Source organism: Myodes glareolus, chromosome 11 (genome assembly GCF_982192425.1).
Source record: "Myodes glareolus chromosome 11, mMyoGla1.1, whole genome shotgun sequence".
Taxonomy (NCBI): domain Eukaryota; kingdom Metazoa; phylum Chordata; class Mammalia; order Rodentia; family Cricetidae; genus Myodes; species Myodes glareolus.
Genome location: NC_142036.1, coordinates 80450462 through 80468778, shown reverse-complemented (window position 1 = coordinate 80468778; position 18317 = coordinate 80450462). Strand labels below are relative to the sequence as shown.

The following is an 18317-nucleotide window of genomic DNA, read 5'->3' as shown; positions in this document are numbered from 1 at the left end:
TAGCATTATGCACAATTGAAAAAGATAAAAAAATAAGGTCAAAGAAGTGCAACTACCAAAGAGACAGCTATAAATTGTCATACTCAAGATTCCAAAATGATCAACTTGACTTTCTCACTCCAAATTTTTGCCCTCTGCCCTCGGAAACTGGTGTTCACTGTATTCCTCTTCCCAGGCTATCTCTACATCACAGTATCCCAGAAATAGATGCTGAAAGAACAGGATTTTTGGTCACTAGAAAGGATGCTGTACCTTTGACTCAGGAATTAGACATAGCCTAGCCCCAAGCTGAAATTTCCTTAAAATAATGAAGCAGTTGCCTATTTGAGCTTCAGAAGACATGTAAGAACTAACCAGAAAGTGGTTAAATAAATTACTTGAAGGAAAAGGCATCTCATTGGAACTGTAGCTTCAATAGCATTCACTTACGGACTTACGGATGGAGTGAGCTAGATACAACCAGGAACTTTCATGAAAAGAGACAGTATCTCATCCTGGAGTCTGTGAGTGTCTGGACTCTGTCCAATTTTCAAGGAAAATGAATGATGCCCATTCATTTTAACACCAGGAAGATGACACAGACCTTAAATGGGGATGATGGTACCAGATATGGTAGGACATATCACCTACTCCCACCAGGCTGTGTAGTGGAGAGATAGAAACATACACAGATGGTAGATAGGTAAGTAGGTAGGTAGGTAGATGGATGGATAGATAGATAGTTGATAGATAAATAAAAGTAGACCAACCACCCCTCATTCTTCAGACCAACATTCTCAAGGGCTTTATCAAGCACCAAAAGCTATTAATGTTGGTCTCAGCATTCTTAACTACCAAGATCAATATGTGTGTGTGTGTGTGTGTATAGATATATCTCATATAGAATAATTGTTTTGTAAAACATTGAGAGAATTCATATGTGAGAGCCAATACAAATTATGTAAACCATGGAAGGGAAGTCATGCATAGTCTCTACTATCAGCGGTTAATCTCTAGGGAATTTTAAATGTTACCTGGAAAATTTAATTTCCCTTTATTATATTTTACTTAGACTATGATTAAAATGATCAGCCATTTCTACAACATATGTAAATGACCAACATAGAGAAAGAATGTATGATTTTAAATTATGCAGTTTACTATCAACATGTATTATAATAGCTACCTATCAGTAAACCAAGGACAGTCTATTGCTGACCTTGATGAGTTTCTTCTGATTCACCAATCTTAATCATATCACTAGGATGCTGTCTTCACAGGGATTACCCATCAGTATATGAATTTCAACCTTATTTTGGAATCATTAAGTTTTACATGATAACTATGCACGCTGAGAACCAGAAAGCCGAGTATCATTTTTTCTTAGCAACTTCAGTATATTGAAATTTGTCTGTCTTACACAGAGCAAGCACTTCATGGCTTTGTGCCAGCATGCCTATTGACTGAATGTTGAATAACCCCCAGTAGATTTCTCTGAATTAACTACCATAATCAAAGCACAAAAACCAGATGACGAAAATTGTAAGAACTAAAAATTTCAGAACCAAAAACATTCTGGAAGTAAAAGAAAGGATGTGAAACTGAAATTAACCTCATCCTCTGTAACAGGCTAGCAGTGGGGGCCTTCTATTCAGGATCAATATGCCTTTCACTGGAGTATTGTCACATTTCTTTGTTGGTCACTCAAATTGTATATTATAAAGATATTGGCTCTTAATAGCTCATTTAGATTCCCAGCAAATAATAGGAGTCACACACACACAAATGCACACACACACACATACACACACACACACACACTAGTTTAAATTTCTCCTTTGACTTTAAGTCATTGTTAAATTAAATTGAGAAGAGCGGAAAAGAATTGCCGTACTGTGTAAGCTCATCTATGCTCTAGGGTGCTTGTTTCACACAGATACGGTTTTGGCTACAGTGGCAAATAAAGCTCATGAAATTCATTTAAAATTCAGCTGAAAGCTACAAGGAACATTTCATTTACCCTCTGAAAGAAAAAAAAATTCTCAGGAGGTTTGTTTTTACAGTCTACATTAATCCAAGTCATATGACCAAATGAATGGAGCTCCCAGAATTACCGAAGATTTCAGTGAGGTCATTGTGTTTTCTCCACAGGTTAAAGGTGATTCACAGTCACCTCCAGGCTACATTTTGTTGCGCCTTATCTCACTGTTCTCAGTTAAACAAAGGGAGAAGCAGAGTTCTCCTCATGCTTACTTCTCCTTAGCCCTAACCTAGGGTGGATGTATCCATTCAAGGTATCGATTCCTGCCCATGGTTGCATAAACCTTACCGGATACCTCCAAACTAGCACCCTTGCTTCCTAGCCCTTCACTCTAATGAGGCTTTGCATTCACATAGCTGCAAAGCCGACTCCTCAGTTTCTGAGTAGGACTTCACTGGGTCAGCTCTGAACTCAGCTCTTGCCGTGATGTGCAATAGGAACCTGATTGAATAGCCTGCAGCTTGATTCATTGCTTCCCCAATTCACTGCTGCTTGTCCTAGGATTCCTCTAGCATTAAAGGCACTGCTGCCTTTCCAGGCAGGTGAGAGGTAGCACCCCTGTCCATTCATTGGTCTTTCCTCAGCCCCCGTGTCCAGTAGTTGCCTGGTGGCATTTATCTGCATCCACGTAGTCGCTAATGTCATCCATGCAGTCAAAAATCACTTGAGCATCTTTCTATTCTTGTACCATGTGTTCAGAACGTGAAAAGGTATCCATTTCAAGAAGCTCATACCTAATACGAGAGAAAAGGATGAAATAAACTGTCATTTCACCATGATAAGTGTTAACTGTATATCTGTGTGGGCTTTTGGAGAGTGGGAATGGCCGTGGAAGCCTTCTGGGAAACACAGGCAAATAAACTCTCTGTGAGGATGAAGAAGAGTTATACTGGAACAAGCAGGGGAAATCCTTCCTGGAGGCAGAAGTAGAACATGCCAATGCCAGAAGTGCTACCAAGCAATTCCTTTTCAAGGGGGGCACAAGTTGAGGCGGATTGGAAAAAGAGCAAAAGAGACACATTTATGATGAGCCTTTTATAGCATGCCGGGGCTGCTGCTCTACATTCAGAGAGCACCGTCGTTACTTTCCTTCCATACAGAGCTGTGTTCTTGCTACTACTACTGTGTAAAATCTCGTGACTATACTTCTCTGTCTTTGCCTTTTCTCCCGTGGGTTGCCGTCAATGGAAGCTTCCCCAGTTAGTTTCGAACCTGTCTTTCTCTTCCCAATTCTTCCTGTTACTTAGCAGATGACTCTCATTTCCTGCAGCGCTCACTCCTCCATTTCTGCCGTACACAGAGTATCCCCCTATGAATTGTAAACTCAGTCCCCGAAGTCAATCTGTGTACCCTGCGCCCGAGTAGGCGGCACACGCGCCCTTCTCAGCAAGTGGTTGCATAGCTGTTGTGTGGAGTCAAAGGGGCGCAGCTTAGAGCCTTGCCACATTTCTTCGCTGCTTTTATGTACATTGACATAACCATACTGCTGTAACAGGCACTGTCTTTGCTGTCACTGCCAGCAAATGTTCCTCACAGCCCAGTGGCTTGCTACATTCTGCGCTGCTACAAATCAGCGGTACTTCCCAAACAGACTAGCATGGCTGTGTACAAACCTCAATGCGCAATGTTGGTGTTTTCTGCAGAGAATGAAAGGCTTCACTCCTCGCTGGGGAGAGTGCAAGCCGAGCAAGCATTGGCACAGGGCCCCTTGCCAACCATTCCGATTTCCAGAGCTCTACACCTCATTTCACTGGCAGGTACAGCAAGTAGGAATTTAAACTAAGAAACAGTGCTGGTTTTTTGAGCCCCAATTCTGCTACCTGGTGATTATGAGTCACATTTCGGAGCTTGTTTTGGCTTTTGTGGAGCTGGTAGTAATCTGAAATGTGAAATCCTCAAGGATGCTATTGTTTCACGAGAGTTTGCAGTGCAGCATACCAGGTAGCTCAGTGGCACGTGGCACAAATTCATTCTGGTATGTTCTTTTCTTCCTACTAGTCAAATAAAATGTCATAGGAAGCATATTTCATAGAGCTCAGAATGTGTAGGATAAACGCTAGGCTTAGGGGGTAGGATCTTGGCAACGTGGGGCACTGTCTACCACTCCAAAGCTGTAGCATGATCTTGAAAGTTTTTGGCCACTTTGTCAGTAAATCTTCATGCACTCAGGTCTCTGTGGCTTTATACTGCTTCCCCCACCTTCATAATCACACACATGGGAGTCAAATGTTTGAGCCCAAGTAAGGGACTCTTCTGTGCCAGATGCGTTCAGTTGAAGAGGGCATTGACTCTCATGGAGATTTGCTCAGAAATGCAGACGTTGCTGTGGGGTGTTGCCAGCATTGATCTCGGTGAGGTGCACTTGCTGTATGGATGCTTATTTAAAGCCTACAATGCCTAAAAGATCTTTCAGAGAAAACAATGCTACCAGAGTTAAGATCAGGCCTTCAGTTATGCTTTATTTTATTGTCTCATTCCTCTATATGCACAGTTTTGGAATTTGTAGGCTTCTGTTGCGAGCTAAGAGTATTCTGGGTGAGCAGCAAGGAAGCATGTATGGGTTCTGGTTCCGACTCACTCTGCTCTTATAGATGTAAGAAACAAAAAGGTGAAAGACATGCTATGTACCCAAACCTTGGTGGAAGCTAAGTTCTAATTATTGGAACAAGTGAGCTCTCCAGAAAGTTCCATATATAACCATGTCACCTTAGCCTCTAGCAGAACAGTATACATCAGATTGTCAACTCCTGAACTCAGCTACTGTCTTTTGGGAGAGACTTGCTATTTATGTGGATGTTGTAACTTATGATCCATAAAGTATCCCACATTAGACCTTACATTGGAAACATTGTTTTTCAAATTTAACTTTTTATTGATTCTTTGTGGATTTCACATCATGGATCTTGATCCCATTCATCTCCCCATCCCCTCCTCATTCACCTTCTACCCTTACAACCTCCTCCATAAATAAAAGAAGATAAAATGTAAAGGGAAAGAAAAATCTTGTGGAAACTGTAGTGTGACACAGTGAGTCCTTTAGTGCATATATTGTTACCCGCGAGTATTTGTTGCACTGAGTTGTTGGTCTGGTTTGAGGGCTCTGGTTTTGGTGACGTCATCAATACTGGGCCCTCACTGGGGCTCCTCTTGTATATCCTGTCATTGTCCTGTGTCACTGTCAGAAGTATTTTATAGAGAACCCACACCATAGGGAAACTAGCTTCCTTTATGAATTGAAAGTTTTTCCAAGAGTTTAAAAAGAAAGTTCCCTGCTCCCAAGGGGAGGTATGTTAAGTTACCATGTTTTCCACTTCACTCAGGTAGCTGAGGATTAGGCGCAGTGCTCTTCCCAGGGGCTCCCTTGGGCCCTGCAGTTGTCACTTTTATTTATCTTCTTTTGTTCCTGGTTATTTATTTTTGTGAGCCCCTTCTATTTCATTCTGAGAGAAAAGATAAAAGAGGAAGCAGAAGAAATCGAGAGAGATGTTAGATAAAGGTGGGTATCATATACCTAAATGAGTAGTGGTGCACTCTCAGCAGAGGATCGGCCGCATCCGCCATCACAGCGGGACGAGCTGTGGTTATCCTCTTACTAATGACAAGTTTGTCTCCCTCCGTGGCTGCATGCCCAATGCTTCTAAATATGGCATTAGACAGTTTTAATGAGAATAAAGATTTGTATACATCTCTCCTCGTGTATTTATGTGGGCTTTTATTTCCTACATCAGAATGGTATGTAGGACATGAGCTACGAGAAGCAGAGAAGCAAGCAATAAGGCGTCAGTCGGTACTGTCATCACCCAGTGGATTAATGTGGGTGCTGTGAGTTGCTCACTATCCAAATTATACTCAAGTATTTCATCACCTGCTTAATCAAGCTGTAAAATGAGGAGTTAGACCACTTCACCTCCAGTGATTTGATTATGTGGTAAGGATACTGGTACATAAACATTAATCCAGAGAAATTAATTCATGAAAATTAGCTGAAGACACCCCTAGAGGCCCGTTTTGTATCTATTTTTTTTTTGCATAAACTGTTGAACTAACTACTTACCGAAGGTGTCTTGGGGGGCCTAGGATGATTATGCATGATTCTGTAGTTGTCTAGCGAGAATCCTGAAGAAGCCATGAAGTGACCTGGAAATGCATTCTGATTAAAGTGAAGTCTTGAGAGGGAAAATTGCTTTGAAATGATTAAAGTTAAAATTGGTGTTAGCGAAAGAAAATGCTTGTCCTGGAGTTGAGTGAGCGTCATTCCGAGTGTTCCATGGAGCAGGGCTCTTCCTTTTCAATGTGAAAATATTACATTGTGTCAACCTATCAGATTACCTGACCTGGAATTCACTGGAAAAATTAAGAGAAGGTTCTGTATGTGAAAATTTGGCAGAGGCCGTGCAGAGTGAAGTTATCCGGTGCTGAGCCATCTTAGATGAATCTAGGCAGTCTCTGCATGGCTCCTGTGACTGTGTGGTGTGGCAGGCTTGTGCTTCACTGTGGTACTTAAACATCTCTCTTTCCTCCCAGATCATGATGTCCTGGAGACCCTGACTATGTCTGGCATTTTCTCTGTGATTCTAGCTTCAGCCTGCTGTCATCCTACCTGGGATTAAGTCCCTCACCCTGATGGCACTAGTTCTCCTTGGTGAAATACTCACTTTTATATATAACTTAAATGTAAATCCTACATTTAACACCTTGGAAATGCATATTTCAGAACCCAGACTTCTCAGTGGTAATGTTAACATCTGTCTCTAACCATGCCTATACCGTACATAGGCGATAGCCCTGACAGTCTAGTACAGCACTTGTAATCAAGCACGTTAATGTTTATGCAGGTAAATTATGAATTAGCACACTACATGAGATGAATAAACACTTCTGTTACATATTATAATACCTCATAGCTCACATCTGGTCAGGTGTTGCTACCAGAGGGTTGTAAAAATAAAATAGATGGGAATTTGATAAAGCAGGGAGGGAACTGAGAGAGTTAGAGTAGAGAGTAATTAGAATGTGTGTTATAAATGCATATATATACATAAATATGTATCTATCTATATATATAATGTATAAAATTATTGAAGAACAAGTAAGGCAATCACATTTTAAAAATTATATGTTTCCCATACTTTCTGTCCCTGTAATCATACATACACTTTATTTTTCATAATTTAGACAAAGTGTTCCATGACATGTATAAATAGATATTGTACCTACATGATATCTTCATTCTTAAAATTCATTGTCCAGAAATTAATTAATTATTTTCTTGCCCACTGTACCTTGCTTTTCCTTCTCACCCATTTTTCATTTTTCCTCGAGAGCATCCCTCTTTCTTTCTTCCATTCCTACACATCTGTCTGGTTTTGTTGTCATCGAAACCAAAACCTTGGGGGAGGGGCAGGTCAACATGTTTCTCATTTGCCTCCTGTGCAGTTCACCATAATAAGGACAGAAGCTGCGATGCCGTAGTACCTTTGTGTAAGAGGGAGTCATTTACTGATGAAGGAGGCACTCTTCATGTGTCCATTTGTCACAAACTGGGTTTATCTGCTCAGTTTTGTGGATAAACCACCTTGGGATCATGGAGGTGGGTAGTGCCATTCCCTTGTTGCAACATATTATCAGTGATTAGAGAAGCCTTCTGTCTCCAGATAATGCTTTCTAAAGAATATTAAATGTTTTTCTTAAAGGAGAGTGCAGAATCAAGATGTTTGGAGGGCCAGCGAGAAGGCTTCATGGGTAAAGGCGTTTGCCACTGAGGCCGGTGACTTGAGTTCAGTTCCCAGACTCACATGGTAAAATGAGAGTCCTACAAGTTGTCCCCTGACCTTCACGTGTGCACAGTGCCCACACTCACACACAGAAACACAAAAGGAGTAAATAAGTAAACAAATAAATAAGTAAACAAACAAATAAATGTATCAGTAAAGGACCTTGGTTGTCTGATTGAAGCATCGACATTGTATGGAGGCTTGATAAATCAGTCCTTGTTTTAAACAGCTGTCCTTCAAAGTCCGGATCTTTCTTCAGTTTGATTTGACTTCCAAACACAGTAATGGGGGGTTTAATATTGTAGAATAAATATCATTGGCCCTTGTTCATGAGGAAACCTCTGCCTCTTATGCTATGAAGTAGATTCAGCAAAGACAAATTTTCTTTGTTAATAATATGGACGTATTGTGTTTAGTTTTCCTGGTTAAAACCATTTAAACCTAATGAGCTTCTAGTGCTTTGTCACACTTCACACACTGATCCTCTCCTGTTCTCACCTCTGCACCAAGCATCTTCTTAGAAGAACCTTCGGTCCCACTGGCATCCTTCTTTATTTTCTTTGTTTTCTCCTCTCTCCAACCTTCGAAGTCTCTTTTTTACCTGTCCTTACTTTGCCCTTGCGAGGCCTTCCTTCAAGACAAGGCTCCTGACGCCAAGAAATGGAGGTGTGTTCTGAACGCTGCAGGCCTACAGAGAGGGAGGAGGGGAGCACAGCTTCACACACCTGTGCCCCTGGCACCTGAAAGAGAGCTGGGCTGGGGACAAGTATGTCTGCCTACCAGAAGCCAAAATAACTTCTCAGTGGAGCCAATTCGATCAAAGACAAGCAATTCAGTAGGAATTTAGTTCATGTGGTTCCTTGGCATTTTGTAGACAAAACAAACGAGGTGACGGATAGCGTGAACCACGTTCCAGCTGGTACTAATGGTGTTTCCTGAAGCGGTGCTCTCTAAGGTCAAGAGCATCAACCTTCAGACTGATGTGTACAGTGCCATGCTAGGTGTGAAAACAACCCGATGCCTGTGCATCACTTAGAAATGAGAATTTGGACTTTGCCTAGTGTCCAGTTTCATGGATTTTTGGTGAGTTCTAAAACTGTTTGCTTATCCAATAGTATACAGTCAAAGCAAGGCAGTGACTATTATTCTAGATGGTTGATTCCTAATCTGTGTGCTCAGTGCTCTCTAGGGACAAGGGATTAATTGTAAAGGGCTCATTATTACATACAGATGAACCTGTTTCCTCCTTCAGCAGATATTAACAATCCAGAGACCTGGTAGGAGTTTTCAATCATCCTTTAGTATGCGTCCATAAATGTGCTGTGGATGTTCGTTTTCAATATCTAAACAATACTGCAAACTCATTAAAGGAAGCATAGACCTGTGCGTAAGGATCAGGGATGATCAGCTCTCGCTGTGACACTGGTGTGGCTGGTACTGTAGTCAGCTTTCTGTTATTATAGTAAATACACAAGACAAGCCAGGCATCATAGCCAATGGCTTTCATTTCAGCACTGGAGAGGCTGAAGCAGGAAGACCTCTGTGAGCTCTAGACTAGCCAGGGATACATAATGATACTCTGACTGAAAACAATAATTAAAACCCAACTCAACGTACAAGATGATAAGCTTCTAAAAGGGGGAGCGATTTGTCTGAGCCCCAGTTTGAGAGGTTTTAGCCCGTGATTGGTTGGCCTGCTCCTTTGGGGCCAGAGACAAAGCAGTTCATCTCGGCAGCAGCATTCGGAGAAACTGTGTTTTGACTGGGGAGCCAGAAAGTGGGACAGAGGTGGGGGGGAGAAAGAGAGAGAGAAAGAGAGCGAGCACATCCAGGGTTGGTAGAAGACCTCCCACTAGTCCCTATCCTATATAGGACCAGAAGAGCTAGGGGACAAGCTATAATATACCGGCTTTTAGGGACATCAAGGCCAAACTGTAACAGTTGGTCATGGTTAACCTAATGGAAACCTGTTTTATAGACTAAACATTTCTCTTCCCTTCTTTAATGATATTTTTCCCCTTTCCCCTTAATATGTTCTTTTTTCCCTGGTTTGAGTATTTGGATACATCATGAATCTGACTTTGTATTTCTTCTTGTTTGCATGTATACTCATTTTCTAGGTCTGTGATAACAAAATACAGCATTGGTAACTTAAACAAGAGGAATTTATTTTCTCATAGCTCTAGAGAAAATAGTCCAAGATCAAAGGACCAGCAGGTTGGGTCTCTTGTAAGCCCTCTTTTCATGGATTGCAGGTAGGGCTTTCACTATGAGTCCTTACGTTCTTTCCCCTGCATGTATGCGTGCCTGGGCTTCGACTGTGTCTGAATCTCCGGCTGCAAGAATACAAATGAATCTGCATCATGGTCTCATTTTAACTTCATGACTTCTGTACAGGCAGTCCTGGTCAAATCCTGAAGTCTACTCGGTATGTGGATTTCATCCCATGAATTTGGAGGGATACAGTTGTGCCCATTTGCTTTTGATGATTCTGATATTCTCAGGAATTTACATGGCCCAACAGAGTCATGGTGGCCACGTTCTGTTTAGTCCAGGACTATTTTATTCTGTTTGTGCTGACTTGTCTGTGCCCCTTTGTTTGTCAGAACTGCCATATTGGGATAATAACTGTGATGTAGAAAATCATTTATTTTGGTGTTAACTGCAAAATATTTTTGCTATTATTGGTTTCTTTGCTTATAAAAGAGACAGCATTTTCTTCATGCGTCATTGTGAGACATGAGTCATGTATGTAATCATGCAAAAGACTGCCTTCTGTAGCATGGAACAAAACAAAGGGCGAGGGTGGGTGTGTGACTAAGTAGGCCAGGTGTTGATTTTATGTGTCACTTTGGCTGGGTCACAGTGCTCAGATATGTTGTCAGATAATATTCTAGATGGTTTTTGTTTTTCAATGAAACAGTCGGTCTTCCATGTGGGTGGGCCTCCTCAGTCAGTCGAAGGCCTGAGTCGAACAGTAGACTGAGTTACACAGTGCATGCAGTGCTAGAAGAGAGGGAGCAAGCAGCTTGCACTACACCGTCTCTGCCCATCAGCTGTCCCCGCCTCCCCACTGACCGCAGCCTTCCCCTGGCTCTCCATTCTGCTGGTGTCTCTGAGCAGATTTTGGATTTGCCAAACCTCTCTGATCACGTGCACTGCTTATTAAGATAAATTTCCTTGTACATCTGAATTCTGTTTTACTTATCTACAGACACTCACTAACAGTGCGGGTGGGGAGACCAGAGCTATGCCCAACACCTAACTCTTAATTTTAAAAAGTTCATCTACTTTTTAATTTCAGGTATTTCTATATTCACTGTATTCTCCCTTTATCTGTAGACACTTACCAATAAAAAAATTAAATAATCATTGCAAGATAATTCAACAAGTGATTAAGCATTTTCTGTACATATTAATATCAGTACTTTGAAAGCTTGAATTTCACATTCCTATATCACCATTTTAAATAATAATCATATTATCCCCCAGAAGTTTTACCACTGCTATTTATAATTTGTAAGATTAACTCTTTCAGAAAGTGAGAATCGTACCTTAAATATATTTTCAGAATAAGAAAAAAAAACAAGATTAGTTTCAGTAAAATGAGTGTGGAGTATTAAATCAGAATTAAATCACTGCCTCTAAAACTGCGCTCCAAACTAAGCAAGCAAGTAAATGTATTGGCAACAGCTCAGCCAAGATAAAACATTGGCAAATCACCCTTATGATCAAAGTTAAACAGCTTGGAAAAGCAACTCAGTGCGTGAGATACAACTGGGTTATGATGGGGGAAATGGAGACCACTGTTCTTTAACGCAACTGAATGTAGACTTGAGCAAAGCTAAGCAGAAATTGCAATTTCACCCACATCCAGTGAAGTATTTCCTAGCTGGTAACACTGTTGGCATGGTTTTGTGTGTGTGTGTGTGTATGTGTGTGCATGTGTACGTGTGTGCATGTGTACGTGCATGGGGGTGTGCATGCACATGAGTGAGCATGCTTAAAGGAGTTAAATGTTGATATCAACTGTTCTTTTCAGTTGCTTTCCACCTCATTTTTTAGACAGGGCCTTGTGCCTTGTGCATTGTGCCTTGTGCATCCAGCTAGATTCACTCAGCTAGCCTGGCAGACCATTGAGTTCCAGGAATCCTCCTGTCTCTCTGTCCCCACAGTAGGCATTACAGGAGCATGCTCTCACACCTCCATCCCTTCTTATGTGGGTGCTGGGAATCATTCTCGGGTACTCATGCTTACGTGGCAGGAACTTACCTGGTTGAGCCGTCTTCCCACTCCTATGTTGCCATGGCTGTCTAGGGTATTCTAGAACATGTTTCTGTCTACCCACTTATCACACTTAAGTGCTTTCGTAATGACATTCCAACCCATGAGAGAATTCATATTACTCCTATGATTCTGAGACCAATTGATTAGCAGCCTAAATTCTGTTGGCTCGTTGATGTAAATTTCTAGCTAGTGATTAGGATCTGAGCATCATTAAGAAGGAGAAGACATTTTCCTCATTTAAAAAGTAATTTTGACTTTTGGACATTCTCAAATTGAATAAAAATGAATTAAAAACAAATATTAATACTGAATGTAAGTAGAAACAAATGAATCTGCTTATAAATTGGAAACATAAATCACTTGGGAAGGAAAGAAAGATTTAAACCAACTGTGGATACAGCCAACATCCTTACAATAAAATGTATTTGAGCTGCTATGGAGAGAAATGGTCTTCCCCAGGAATTTACACTGGAATTTCCTCCCACGGTAAAGTATTAGAAAGGTGGGAAGCTAGGTGATGGAAGATGGGGTGTTTGGGAGGTGATCAAATTACATAAAGGCTTTAAAGTAGAGCTTCTATGACAAAGTCTTCACAGATTTACCAAAGGAAAGAGGGAACCAGACAGACATGTGTACACATGCATGTACCCTGCTTCCCATCTGCAGTCCTCCAGGACAAAGGCTGTCACCATTTGTGTACCCCAACCTCTTGCTTTCATAAACACGAGCCACAGTGAACCTTCTTTCTGTATAACTCTCCTGAATTGTAGGCTGCAAACATTGGCAACAGAATATGTAATTATTCAGCCACCAAAATGATTGCCAAGAAAACTCCATTTTTACTCCGGTGTAGGCAGAAATTATGATACAGTTATGTTCAAAATATTTTTATATATTTTAGAATCATACATATGAATATTTAAATGTTTAAGGAAACCACCCAGTTACTATGGAAGAAGTGAGATAAAATATAAAGGTGATAGGTGAAGAGCAGCTTTGGGGTACTGGTTACCTTATTTATTTATTTATTTATTTATTTATTTATTTATTTATTTTCTGAAACAAAACCCAAGACCATCAGCACACCTGGTACCAGATGTTGCTTATAATTGACACTCCTTGCTGAAAGAAACCAAAGCACTGCAGGAAATAAGTGATTACACATGGACCAGGTATGAGGTCCGGGGTGAGTCCGAAATACCCTGTCTACTGAAAACTAAGAAGTGCTTAAAGGCTGAAGGTGACCCATCTAAAGGACACACAGAAGCCCAGTGATAGCCTGAGATGACCAACAAACATCCTACAAACAAGCAGAAGATAGTAATGTGTTTTGACTTGAAAGAAAAAAACAAACAAAGAACAAAAAAAAAATGAAGGAGGCCTTGCAGGAGGTTGTGGAAGTAGAATTTCTCTGAGTACCAGTACAGTCTGAGTCTGAGCCAAATAGTGAGTTTCAGGCTAACCTGGGCTGCTAAGTGAGACCCTAGCTCTGGACCCACACATGTGCACACATACTGTAATATAAGATAATGTAAAAACATGACAAATTAGCAGAAGAAATACAAGCAGTTGATGTTAAGAGAGAAAGAGATATCTTCATAAAGAAATTGCCAATTAAAATAAAAAAGAAATAGATAAAAATCACCTTTTAAGATCCAGTGTAAATAATTAAGACACAATAGTGATGTGCAATAAAACAATATGATAAGTTGACATTAAAGATATTTAAACTGTTTCTAAATATCTCTGTATATTGTTTATTATCTTAAAATTAGAGTGTGTGTTAACTGATAGAGATCTTGAGTCACCCTCACTTTAAGCTATTGAACTTTGTATTTCAGTAGTTGGGGGAAGTGATATTTCATGCCCCCTAACCAAACAGAGCTGGAAAAATACAATATTAACTATATATTTTTTCTTGCCAAAGCATTTACCTTTCATCTTTTCATTAGTGAAAAACCCAGGGAAGTTAAGCAATAGGCCATTGTACAAGTCAGTGTCTTGAACCCTGGATAGAGTAAATTGGAGGCATGGAAGCAATCTTACAACAGCAGATGTAGTAGTCTGAGATCCTTGATGAGACTAGATTTTGAAAATAAATGATTCTAAAAGACTTCCATTAGGGCAACTGCAATATGTTGAATATGAACTGTGTATGAGCTGTATTACTGTATTAATATGAGATACTTGGTGTATGGCAAAGGCAATGTGCTTATGTCAGAAAGGTTTTACTTCTCAGATACATTTTGAAGTATTTAGGCATAAGTGCCAAAGGATATTAGTAACTTTCAAAAGAAAACAAGTATAATGTATATGCTGATGTGTGTGCAGAGAAGTATAATGTATATGCTGATATGTGTGCAGAAAAATATAATGTATATGCTAATGTATGTGCAGACAAGTATAATGTATATGCTGATGTGTGTGCAGATAAGTATAATGTGTATACTGTTGTGTGCACAGACAGGTATAATGTACATGCTGGTGTGTGCAGACAAGTATAATGTATATGCTGATATATGTGCAGATAAGTGTAATGTGTATGCCGTTGTGTGCGCAGACAAGTATAATGTACATGCTGGTGTGTGCAGACAAGTATAATGTATATGTTGATGTGTGTGCAGAGATGTAGTGAGATTTCTACAGCAAAGTAGTCACTATTTCTACAGTAGTGAATTTCTGCAGCAAAGTACAGGTGACATGATGTTTGCTGGGTAGAGCCAATTTTGTGCATATTTTTAAGTTTTATTTTCAGAATTATTAGAAGGAAAGACACCATTCCTAAGTCCCCAGGGCCTCTTTCTCTCCCTTGAGCTGATCCTATCTATATTTGTTACAGTCTCTTTTTGGTTTCTTCTCTCCCAGCAGAGCTATGCTCACCTCTACAAATGATGTTTTGTTTTCAGTCTGCCATGAACTTGGTGTTTTCTCTCTACTAGTCTTCCACTTCATTTATCCTGTGCTCTCCTCCTTTCTCCGAGAGCAGTCTCCACCCAGAGTCACACCTGAACTCTTGATTGCTCATCCAGCAATGGAACAATGCTTTGGAGATACAAATGTGTACTTGGGTCTCTATGACTGTTTTATGAGGGTCTCTCTCAGGCAATAGCTCTAGAGACGTCTGAGATTATAGACTGGATTTGTGTTTCCTAGATCTGTTGAGGGTGGAGGTTCATGTTGGAGTCATCCCAGTACTGAAGCCAGGTTCCAATGCATTGTATATACATGACTTTTTAAACTTCTCTAAAATAGATTCTTGTTCTAGAAAATTAAAACAATTATTCCCTCAAATGCCTGTTCAGGTTCTGATAGCTGTCAAGTCCCTAGGAAAATGATGGTAAGTGTTTTCTGTTTTCAGTCGTAGTCTTTCCATGACACAGCAGAGACCTGAATCAAATGTGCATTTTCAAGCTGTTTATAATGGTCAGTACGACATTTCACACTTATGACATTTCATTGTTTCGTCTCTGTGTTTCCCCTGAATTCAGGTTTCTCTGGGACTTCTGCATGCTCATGCCACACATATCTTGTGGCCTCCAGAGCGCTGGCAGAGACTGGAATCTGTGCTTCCTCCAGAGCGCTTCCCAATCCATAGTAACGATGAGTGACCGCGTGAAAGGCCCATCGCAGGAGGAGCTGCAGACACCAGAAGCATCCTACCCAAGAGATGCTCTAATGATGCTGAACAAGAGACCTCTGTATTTCTTTAAGGTGGTCTGGAATTTCACAAAAAAAAAAAAAAGATTTTCACTATTAAACAGTATTAAATGATAACTGGCTTTGTGTTGTATTTAATTCCATATTGTTTATCACCAAAAATATGCAGGCCTTGGAGAACATGAAAGCATTCTACCTGTGCATATTAATGGAGCTAAGCTAGAAAATGTGCATAGTTATGGATGAGATTTTTCCTTGAAGCCTACTGCTGAAATATTTTTAAAATTAATGTGCATTGAAGATGATTTGTCTTTTAATGTTAAGACAGAACAGGGATACCAATATTATGCATATAAGGATAGTGATTGTATTGTAATTGATGGTATCCACAGAAAAGTGACAGCCAGTTAGGAAGGACCAGGAACGTGTGTGATGTCAAATAAAACAGTGATTTGTACTGATCTCATTTGGGGTGTTTAATTATCAGGTAACCAAACATCCACTAATGAAAAACGTTTTATCTCTTATCCAAGACAGAAATTAAAGTAATGGCAAAAAATGTTCTGTCAATACTTGACAAAAACTGAGTGTTTTTTATTGGCCTTTTTAAATATAAAACTTCTGAGCAATCCCATGCCTGTTCACAATGATGAATAAGTTCATTGGTTCAGCATTTTATCACATTTAGGGAAAAGTTCTAAGTGAAATGGAAAATAATCAAATCCAGATTAACAAAGTTTGATTTTTTTTAACCCAGGTGATTTCCCAGCCTCTCACTCTCTAATATTGAAATCAGATTTAATAGTGGAGTGACAGCATCTGTCACTTGTCTAAAGAAGGACACACACTCCCTGCAGAGGAGGCAATGACCTTAATTAAACACCTTTGCTTACCATTGGTGGAAGGTTTGCAATGATCAGAGCAAGACTTAAGTCCACTTTCTACTGTTCATCAGGTCACTTTTTATTCTATTCCATCTTGCAAATGTAGATTCTAGTTCACTATGGTAGACAGGTGTAGAATGACAACAAGAACAGTCATAGGAGAATATGAGTTTTACTAATCATGTATCTAGACTTCTGCTGATTCAGCAAACATCAAGCTCTTACATGCTCAGGTTGGTCAGAATTATATTTACCTTTTATATTACATTCATTTGATGAATTGTTGTTCTGTGATCATTTCATATATGTTTGCAACACATTCTCCCACATCCATTCTTGTCTCCTCACCCTAACCAGTTGCAATGTGTTGGGAGCTGTGAACCCCCAGATCCTGAATTTCTTGTAAACAACTTGTTTTCCTCTGCTTTGAGACAGCCTGCAGCTGCTGTGAGCACGAGACCCTCAGGGGTTTCTCATGGCAGGGGAGTGGTTTGTGGTGTGTTTGGCTGGGGTGTGGCTATCAGTTAATAATCTCTAGCGGCTCTGGTACACAATAGGGGGCGTTCCATAGGATGGCCCATGTCTCTCTCTGTCTGTGAGTCTTTGTTTGTTTCAATCTCCAGTCTCTTGCCCGGTTCACGAACTGTATGGCAGCGCATAGAGCACAGCTTTGTAGATTCACGATTCTTGTTTTCAGCGAGCATTTCGTTTAACCAGGGCCATCTGTGTGAGCATTGTGTCAGAATTAGCCATTGGCTGCAAGTGGACTCACTATTGGGTCCACAGCTAAAGGCAATGGCTCCCCTTCTTTCTGAAATTCGTGACAGTGAGGGGTACCACAAGCCCCTTCTCCATCCATGCCTGACTATCAGCAAAGCCATGAAACTGACAAAATGCAGAACTGACAAAAGTCTTTCAGTGAATCATTAGTCCCTCAATCCCATTGATTCTCTTCCCCAGTCTGAATTTCTCACTCTTACTTTAATTCATACTTGACCAAATATTGCTCTTCTAAGTTTTGAGCCCCCCCATGACAAAATATTTCTCTTGGGATTAAATGTAAAATATTTAATATATATGGTATTAAAACTTGAGTTCCTAGCAAATAGGAACTCTGAAGACTGAAGATTATAGAATTGACATTTGAAGAGAGATTACTGACATGAGGGTAGGATCAAAAGGAAGTGAAGGGGGCACTGGGAAAGCAGTCGCCTATCACTGGCCCATAAGAAGTCAATGTTTTAACAGTTTAAACAGTCAGGGATCAGCCTTGCTACCTGTGCCAATGGCCTGCGTCATTCTTCAAGCTGTTAACTCAAGGTTACAAGTCATCAGAGAAGAGAAGAGGTAAGGGCTCAGTTTTGCATTCTCTAGCTGCATGGCACATCACCAGCAGTCAATACCCAGTGCTCATTAAACAGCTGGGCTCAAGACTTACTTTTTCTGGAAGGCAGAGGTAATCGCTGCACCACCTAACTTTATCTATATGTATATTCATGACCTTGCCAGTCACTTGGTATACTAATGAAGCATATATCCATTTCCTCTCCTTCTGTGCCGGGAAGCAGTGTAGTTATATAGAAGACTATATCTAGCCCAATTTGGTGATGTGGTTATATACGATAAATAGTAAAATTCTGTCAGATCAATATGTCTGTGTTCAACTTGGCAATTCAAGGTGGATGAAATGGAAGT

General features: G+C 40.3%; 1 protein-coding gene across 5 annotated transcripts in view; it reads left to right on the top strand.

The window, feature by feature from the left end:
- Immp2l (inner mitochondrial membrane peptidase subunit 2) overlaps positions 1–15855 on the top strand; it is an 845970-nt gene extending 830115 nt beyond the window's left edge. For all 5 annotated transcript variants that reach the window (XM_085697717.2, XM_085697718.2, XM_085697716.2 and 2 more), the window contains one exon: positions 15570–15855. In XM_085697717.2, coding sequence (XP_085553843.2) covers positions 15570–15689 — 120 coding nt within the window. In that variant the 3' untranslated portion in view covers positions 15690–15855. The remainder of the gene's footprint in view (positions 1–15569) is intronic.
- Positions 15856–18317: the final 2462 nt, after the last annotated feature.